Here is a 9202-nt window from a genome sequence, read left to right as displayed (position 1 = left end):
AAACATGGCCTGTCAAGAAGGAGATCAGGATTTTAAATCCCAGTGCCTCTTATTCTTGAATAACAACGTGGAAAAACTATTATCCCAATTCCTGCATTTCTGCTATTTAATGTTTGTTGTTGTTTACTATGAGGGGAGTTATTTATTTCTGAGAAGTGAAATCCCCTCTATGTGGGTGAAGCTGAGATCCCTTTTAAGTGATCAGGGTCACTTGATTTTTATTTCAAAGGCGAGTCCTTCAAATGTATTAAATGGGAGTCTTTTTATCTTAAATCTTTTCTGTTTTCGTGTACTTGATATTCTGTTCGACAGGCAAACACAGCTCGTGTGTGGCTGCTTGTCTCTCTATATATAGAGCACCAGAACTAGTTGGAGGAACATACGCTCAGTTGTGCACAGGCAAGAAAAAAAAAAAATAAACCGTGGAAAGCACATGGATTATAAGGTTAGCCACCCCGTTTCCAAAAATAAGATCTGACGTCACTAAACTTCATCCACTTCCCAACTTGCAAAAACCGTGGAGATGTAAAATCAGAAAAGCGCGCACTCGCCCGCCAGTCGCGTTCACGAATCCTCTGTGACGTAGGTAATCGAGAACACGCCTTGAAACGCGTGACGGTGATGTCACTGTTCCAGGCAGCATTGTAGCCGGAAGTATCTGAAGTAGAAAAATAGAGCTAAGAGGAAGTGTAGAAACATCGAAGCTTTTACCATCTACTATTTCTCTTAATACCTGCTTACGGTTAATAGTGGACGGAACGAACGGTGCCTTCAGAGATGTCGAATATGGACAGTATCCTTTTGGAGTCGTGAAAACGAAAGTACGAGAGGCTGTTATGGCAGTGGGGCCCTGTGTGTGTGAGAGCTCTGAAGACTTCAGAAATACCCCGGTTTGATCCAAACTGCGAGAATCGCACCTCTCACTTGAGAGGTCGCTGCCACAGAGACTTGCTGTGACGCAGCACCACCAGAGCCGGCGAAGGAAGTTTTTACCTGAATCATCTCCACGATAATCAGGTTATTGTCTCCAGAGCTTGAGGGATACTGTTGTTGGGACAATCTGTCATGATTGTTGTGTGCATAAGTGTTGACGTTGGCCAGTACGATGTAGTGTTCAAAACGTTTGTAAAAAATATTCCAAATGTCCGCTTGCGTATCTATGTGGACGTAATTAGTATACTGTTTTCTTTTTGTGATACGGTGGCCCAGTGTATCAGGAGACAGTCTCTTGGTCTTAAAGGGACCGAAATCTTTCGTTCTTTCAGTGGCCCGAAGAGAACTTTCTTTAATTTCTTTAACTCCTTTGCATTTTCTTCTATGCTTCAGGTTTGGCCAGGTTCGTTCCGAAAACGGTGTCCCTCGCTGCGTAGAGAGACAGGAATAAAAATAATGAGAATAATGGGCGTGTTTTTGTGAGTGACAGAATGTAACCAATCAACTAGCTACTCTGTGAAAAGGGCACGGCTCGCTTTTTTTTCCAGAAGTGTATCTGAAAACCCGAGTGATCGAAGATGAAGAAAGATATCCGTTTAGTCTTTGGTTAAGTAGCGTACTAGACACGGGACAGAAAAAGAACAAGAAAAGAAGATCTTGTCGTTGGCTGTGGAATGCGATTTCATCTTCCATCCGCCCTGGCTTTGTTCACGCCTGAAAGGCGACTCCGCCTGCTCCGTCCTCCGCCGTCACGGAACCTCTTGAGCGAGAGAACGGCGATCACGTGATCCAGCCTGCGTCGCCCGCGATGTACCTTTTAATAAGCTGATTTAGTTTCTGCGTCTTTACGGTTCCCAGTTTCCAGTTTCCTCCTCAAAGGCGAGCCTGAGGAGACGCAAGATGACACCGGTGCGTGGCCGCACGGACAAAACCTGTGGCACGCTCAGCGCGCAGTGTGGAAAGGGAACGCATTGCTTTTGGTGATGCAAATACTGTCAAGTACTTTCCCGTTTGCTTCCCCGTGGTTTGTACAAAAAGCACAAACAAAGGTTCGGGCGGAGCGATTGTTAGTAATGAAAAGCCTGGTAAGACCGAGCTGGGGGCCGGAAAGCTAACCCTTAGTCCTAGGCTCTGAATCTGCCGCCATTCCTAGAAGACCCTCTCTGAGGGTCGACTGTGGTCTGTTCAGGTCGTTCCTGCTTTCCTTTACTCCCTCTGTCAGAGCACTTGTTCAATCTGAAGTTCGCCGCGAAGGAGTTGGTGAGGAACTCCAAGAAATGCGACAAAGAAGAAAAGGCAGAGAAGTCCAAAGTTAAGAAGGTAAAGAGCTCTTTCTTTTTACCCCAACTCTCTCACCCTGGCCCTGTCCTGGCCAGGAGCCTGTCGTGGTTTCTCGGGTAGAGAGCCTGGAAGCAACAGTTCAGCAACCCAGAACTCGCTTGTTCACCTGTTCGGAACGAAGGTTCAAGACTCCCAGTCCCAGTCCCGGGGACCTGAACACACCTGCTGGCTTTTGTCCCGGCCGAGCCCTCAGTGACGCACTCGGGCCCTTCTGTGACTTCCTGTTGACCCTTCCCTGCCTTCATTAGATCCATCTGAACTGCTCCTCTGTCCCCCTGGCAGGCCATCCAGAAGGGCAACATGGAGGTGGCCAGGATCCACGCTGAGAATGCCATCCGGCAGAAGAACCAGTCCATCAACTTCCTGCGGATGAGCGCGCGGGTGGACGCCGTGGCTGCCAGGGTCCAGACCGCGGTGACCATGAACAAGGTACACGGGGGGGGGCCCGGGTTCGAGTCGGGTGTCAGTGGGGCCAGGCTGGGGGCAGGGCTGCAGGCCTCGCAGTACGTGCTCTCCCTGGCACCCCAGGGGGGGGCAAGAGAGGCGAAAGCTTGGCTCCCCGGGGTGGGAGGATCGGGTCACTGTTGAACCCGATGGAAATTCCTCCGCTGATGGTAATTATAAATGGAAATTCATGCTGAACTCCTTTGTATCCTGCAGGTGACGAAGTCCATGGCAGGCGTGGTGAAGTCCATGGACGCCACACTAAAGACCATGAATCTCGAGAAGGTGAGGACCTCGTGACTGGGCGTGCCGGGACGTGGCCCAGCCGCGGGGCCGTGCGCGTTGGGAGTTTCGGGTTTCGGACGGAGGCCGTTCGCGTCCGCCAGCTTAAAAAGAGCCCGATGTGATGTTAGCTCCCAGCTAAAATATAATAACCCGTTGCTGGTGTTTCTTCAGACCACGTCCTGTCTGCGTAAAGAGACAAGTACATTGGAAATTACCATGCAGAACGCACTCTTAAGTTGTGCTTTGAACAGGTCACTTTATACTGTAGTTGTGTGGGGGGGGGGAGAGGGGGGAATTCAACCTGCTCATTTGCATCTTAAGAGAGAAAATGCTTGTCCCTTGAGTTATCTTCTAATCACATGAATGCATAATTCCATCATGATTAGCCAGAGACTGTGTACCACAAAGAGTGACTGCATTTGCTCTGAACAAATTATTCACTCATTTCACCAAATCTACAGTCGCTTATTTCCAACTCCAGAGCAGTTAGCATTTAATGAAAGCAATCAAACATAGGAGAGTGGACTTGTTCTGTGTCTGCTGCAAATTGAAGTCCCTAAAATGGCAAGGCATTGATTCCCAGAATCAGGACGGCGAACCTGTGCAGTTAAGGCAGAGCCTGCCTACGCTCACTGAGTAGGATAAGAAATAAGAGATTTCAACCCCTACCGTGGTTTCTCTTGATGATGCATCGCTTTTTATAGAACAGCATGCTTCCATCTTTCACGACGTGGTCAGTTAGTCTTTTCTTGCTACTGGAGAGTCGTTGACTTTAACCAAGACTTTAATATTTAGGATTAGAATATTTAGGATAGGTCCTCACAGTGCACTCAGAACTCGGATCGCAGCATTATGACACCTGGAGAAGATCAACCTAATTGTCCCCTAGGGGAAAATTATATGGAAGCACATTTGCTTCTGTATATCTGAATACGTCACTAAAAAACATTACATGTCACATCTACAGTACCACTATTGCACGTAGAAAAAGGAAAAGTAGCGCTGTGTGTGTCTGGTGCTGAATGCCTCGGCGGCAGGGCTGTGTGCCGGTTTGCAGTCGTGCTGACCCCAGGCTGGTGGTGCTGCCGTCTCTGCCCGTACGCTGTCAGTGAGAAGAGCTGCATCTCCCTCCGCAGATCTCGGCTCTAATGGACAAGTTTGAGCACCAGTTCGAGACGCTGGACGTGCAGACGGCGCAGATGGAGGACACCATGAGCAGCACGACCACACTCACCACCCCCCAGGTGAGGCACGCTGATCCCCGCCAGAACCCCCTACTGCCCTGCCGTCACCCTGGGCTCCCGTTAAACCAGAGCTCTTTGATTTCTTACTGGAAACAGCACACAACACTTTAAAACCATATCCTCCCAGGGAACCCATTAATGCATATATTGTATTTATTTGCTTTTGTTGTAGCATCCGTTAACATTTATTAATCATTATGAGCAGTCTCCTTTCATTTCTGATCAATATATCTTTCGCACATCCTGTAGTTTTTCATAGGGAATGATGGATACAGGCCTCCTCTTATTTTGGCACATTTTAGTCCTCAACTGTGTAAAAGCTTCGAGAACAAGGGAATGTCATTTATTATGTTATCTGTTACGCTGAAACGGTACATTAATAAGGTTTTCTAAACTTCTAAGTCTCATTGAACTTTGAGAGCTAGGAAACGTCAGTTGAAGTGTTTTGGAAAAAGTGCTCTGCCAGTGCAACACTGCCCCCTTGTGTTAATCCTGATGAATTTTTTTATTGGATTTAATAAATTAGTGCTAATGAAAGTGTCCTTCATGTCCCTGTCTTTATATTCTATATGTTTCCATTTTTTTTTCCCTTTTCTAAATGCTGGATTGTGTGCAGTGATACAGCAAAAGATTTTAGGCAATGGCCCTGCCCTTACAGACCATTTCAGCCCAGGTCTTTTAGGATATTCACAGCAATTTCTTTTTTAATGTCCCAGAATGAAGTGGAAAGTCTGATGCACGAGATGGCTGACGAAGCTGGGTGAGTGATTCGGTAACGGGACCATTGCCCTTACTGGGAAGAGTGCAAGTGACCAATCACAGCGGTCGTGAGACCGGCAGGCCCTCTCTGCGCTCACGAAGGCACTGGGCAGAGCAGAGATTTCACTGCAGAGAAAACCTCTTTTGATGCAGTGTTATGCCGCCAAGACAACAGACTACAGAACCACTTTAGGGAAATATTTATTCCCAGAAGAACAAGGAGGGAATAGCTGTTGATAAGCAGTGTGGCATTTAAATTGGCTCATATTTCTACAGGTCTTTAAGAATGCCTTTCTGGTTTTGAGACAGCAGTTGGTAGTCTATCAGAAATGAATACTCCTATTCTGGAGAATCACTCTAACCTTTCAGACTAAGGCTTTCATGCATGCAATGTGAACAAATAAATACACTCTGGGTTACTAATAATAGGGTTAACTCTGGCAGCAGGCTGTCATATTTGTCCTAGCTGAGCTACAAAAAAGGAGCTCAGAGGTGCTTTCTCTCAGACTACCAGACTTACATCTTAACCTGTAGCTGTCCCCTTGTCATTGAGTGATTTTGGTATTGTTTAAAAGAAAAAACAACAACATTGGAGGAATCATTTGTTACATTAGAAGAGGTATAAAGAGTGAGAATGCCCATTTTCTCATCAGTCTGTGTTACTGGATCCTGATGATGATCAGTGTTGTCCATCCTGGTTAAAAAATAAGGATTGAGACGTTTGTCTTCTGTATTGGGGGGGGATCTTGCTTTCATATTGTTAAATACCCTTTGTGTTCTTACGGCACATGTTGACAATGTGTACTTGTGGGTGTGTTGTCTATAAAGGCTATAAAAACCCAGCCTCAAGGTAACAATAGCACAAGGAGCCCAGTTCTGCTGCTGCAGAGCGGAGAGGTTTGTCTGTGTGCCACTGAGTGTCCTGGCTCATTCGAATCCAACCAGCCCGGCAGGTTCAGTCAGGACGGTACCAACAGGGATTCTTATTCTTCTCCGAAGCATCCACCTCTCCAGATAGAGAGAGACAGGAGATGGTGAGGCTTGCACTTTTTTTTTTTTTTTTTTGCTGATTCAGGAAAGAAGTCAGTGTAGGCACTGCTACAGCTCATTTCTTTCTCCCCCTCCTCATGGTAACGGCTGATGCACTGATCACACGCCACTGAGCTGTCCAGTTAGCGTGATAATCCCATTCTGTCCTGGGGCCGGGCTGCTGCAGACAGGGCCTCTTTGTTAGCGGGAGGTTTAAACAGCTGGATGGGATCTGAGCTCCTCATTGCTTCCCTGCAGGCTGGACTTGAACATGGAACTTCCCCAGGGGCAGACCGGGTCCGTCGGTACCAGTGTGGCCTCGGCGGAGCAGGTAAAGGGAGTCGGCGGGTAGTTTGCGCTTACTGGGTCATTTTAACCCTTTGTTAGGGGCTGGAAGGGGGTTTACTCCGCCTTTTTGTTTCATGCCAGATAAGGTTCGGGAAGGCAGGTCCTGTGGTGAGTAGATGAGCACTGCTGCCTCATGGGCCCCAGGTTACTGGGTGTGACCTCCAGGCCTTTGGTGCCTGTCTGTGTGCGCTGCTTCTCATTGGACGCCCCAGTTTCCTCACTCCTCCCAGCCTTGTGGAGGTTAGATGTGATTGGCTATTCTAAGTTGTCCCTTCCCCTTGCCGGAAAGCAGCTGAGCTCCCTCAGAAGGGAACAAACGTCATTTCTGTTTTGCCCCCTTGTTGGATGGGCGAGCTTGAACTTTATAAATGGCTTTCGGGGTAAGGGGAAGGAATTTCTCTTCTCAGGCCTTGAAACTGTTCTAGCAGTTCAGGGCTAATTAGTTGGTTTGGTTTTCTTAATAGGGGAAAGGCTTACAAATGGCAGGGAGCAGTGATTTTTTTAAGTAACTGTAAATTGTGTGAACAGCACAGGTGGGGGTGAAGAGCTACGAAACAACGTGGCTGTACTGGCAGTCTTGAGCGGCCATCTGTAAGCCCCTGTTCTCCCAGGGGCTGCAGCAGCTCTGAACAGTTGGGGTGGGCTGACCTGACCTGTGCCGTTTGTGCCCCTCTCCCCAGGATGAGCTCTCCCAGAGGCTGGCCAAGCTCCGGGACCAGGTGTAAGTCTGTGACGCAGCAGCTTGGCCCCGCTGAATCACACAGCGCCGCGTCCACAGCGGTGCAGCTGAAGTGGAATATCTATTAAAGCTCCCTCTCCCTCTGTCTGCCTCGTCGCAGCTCTGTTCTCAGACCTGCCCGCTTCTCCCTGTCCCTGTGCTGGGAGAAACGCACAACGCCTTCGGGATTCAGCCAAACATAGATTTTTTTTTTTGTTTGCGCCTTGCATCTGTAGTACTCTCTAGGTACAGCGCTGCGAGGAGGAAAAATAATAAAACTTCAAAATGTTCTCTTCCGGCTATAGAAAATTAAATAATAGATCGCTCATGAATGCCACCCTTAAGACAGCTCTTAAAAGGGTTGTTCCTTAACCGCTGTATTATTGTTAGTTTTCGATAGATTTGATGGTTGACTGATCTTATGTTAAAATAATTAAATATGTTTCATGATTTTTTTTTTTTTGTAAAGGGCTGTCTTAAGTAGGGGTGTTTTCGGAGCCTCAAAAGCCAGGCTCTCGTGGGTATATTGAAGTAAAACATGATCCTGACTTTTAATCTGCTGCTGAATCCAAAGGTCGTGTTCAGAGGGCCGTCTCTGTGCTGTACAGTGGCAAACAGGTGGGAAGCTACATGACACTATTTCAGGACTAAGTCCCTTGCAGTAAAAACATTTGCAGATCCCTGTCCAGCTACTCAAGGTGTTTCTGACAGGTTCAGTCTCATTAATTGTCGCCGTTTTATCCTTTTTAGTTGTGTTTGCTTGTCCACACTCCCAACATACATGCAAAAAAAGTTACACTGACACCTGCTTGGTACTTTGTTTTTGGATAAATGGAATCTGCATTTCCTTCCTTGATATTTATATTACATTTAATGTTGTTTTCGCTGGACTGGGGGGATTTTCTTTGATGGAACAAAAAGATGACAGAATGGCTGTTTGATTGCCGATATCTCCTTCTTTTTACTTGTCTCTTGGTCGTGGTTGCAAACAAAATCTGGGGATAATTGTTCCTTGGATGATTTAGGACTTGCAGAGTAAATAAAATTATTTTTTAACATGAAATGCTGTTTTTTTTTTGGGCTGTTCGCAATAATTTGAAATTGTGGCCATTGTAGCTTTTTAGATTAAAAATGTGCACTGCTAGGTAAACAGATTTCTTCAGCAACATACGGCTTGTTTTTTGTTCTGTCATTTTTGTTCACCTTTTCTCTTTCATCTCCTCCCCTCCCTTTTTCCTTTGTGCTTTTCTTGCTACTCTGACGAGCTCGGAAAAAGGTCTTCTCTTTGAGCAGGGGGACTGGCTGATAATGATGTAGTCTTGTTAGGCCGCAGGCATTCACAGCTTTCCAGGAAAAGGGTTGTCAGGGATAATGGGAGTGAGTTTCTGTAGCGCACTCTGTCTCCTGTGTGGGAATGAATAGGTCTCTCTCTGTTCGCTGGGAATGATGTGTAAGCAGTGCAGAGATTCTGGGGCTGTCACTTGTGCGCTGGAAGTCAAGGTCAGATTCTTGCCAGATGTTCGGCACACGGCTGTATCCTTTAGTCTGGTGTTGTATTGTTGTTTACAGCCTAATGCCCTCTTTCATCTCTGGAGTGGAAGCTGGGGGATGTGTGTCTGTTTATGCTCCATGGGGATTCCTTTTGCAGAGCAGGTCGAGTTGTGCTTTTAGCAATAGCATTTTTTCCACACTGCTAAATACTGGTCAGGCTTCAGGCTGTATGCGTTTTTACTTCTTTAAATAAGATTTATGGACACCTGAGGCTCCCCAGATATAAATTTTACGCTGCAGACAATGGTGCAGGTTAGGATACAGGGCCAGTCTTTCACAGGCACAAAAACGTGCAAATGAGTAATTTAGAGTTGCCAAGTAGCTGAGATTGTGTGTCTTTTCACTAGTGGAAGAAAACTCTGGAAGTACAGTATAAAGATGGGCGTGTCCATGCAAACTCCATACACAAGGTGTTCCAGATTGAAATCAAGCCCAAGACCTAACAGCGTGAGGCAGCTCCACTACCCACAATGCTGCGCTGTTATCGTTATTTTTATTCTTCTGAGCAGGACGGTTCTTGGGGATTGTCTCCGTTTAACACCGTTGTGGA

The 9202-nt window shown here is 46.8% G+C and overlaps 1 protein-coding gene across 1 annotated transcript; it reads left to right on the top strand.

Moving 5' to 3' along the window:
- Window positions 1-603: 603 nt before the first annotated feature.
- chmp1b (charged multivesicular body protein 1B) lies at window positions 604-8164 on the top strand. Its single transcript, XM_006632868.3, has 8 exons — window positions 604-793; window positions 2156-2253; window positions 2557-2703; window positions 2935-3003; window positions 4140-4247; window positions 4964-5007; window positions 6294-6366; window positions 7064-8164. Exons 1-8 carry the CDS (start codon window positions 778-780, stop codon window positions 7106-7108), a joined length of 600 nt encoding a protein of 199 aa, XP_006632931.1. The 5' UTR covers window positions 604-777; the 3' UTR covers window positions 7109-8164.
- Window positions 8165-9202: the final 1038 nt, after the last annotated feature.

Source organism: Lepisosteus oculatus, chromosome 8 (genome assembly GCF_040954835.1).
Source record: "Lepisosteus oculatus isolate fLepOcu1 chromosome 8, fLepOcu1.hap2, whole genome shotgun sequence".
NCBI lineage: Eukaryota > Metazoa > Chordata > Actinopteri > Semionotiformes > Lepisosteidae > Lepisosteus > Lepisosteus oculatus.
This window is presented reverse-complemented; position numbering and strand designations above follow the sequence as displayed.

Bases quoted from the DNA above. Each gene is read 5' to 3' on its own strand.
- chmp1b (XM_006632868.3), top strand. The intron at 3,004-4,139 runs GTGAGGACCTCG...CTCCCTCCGCAG, and splicing joins AGACCATGAATCTCGAGAAG to ATCTCGGCTCTAATGGACAA. The intron at 4,248-4,963 runs GTGAGGCACGCT...TTAATGTCCCAG, and splicing joins CCACACTCACCACCCCCCAG to AATGAAGTGGAAAGTCTGAT.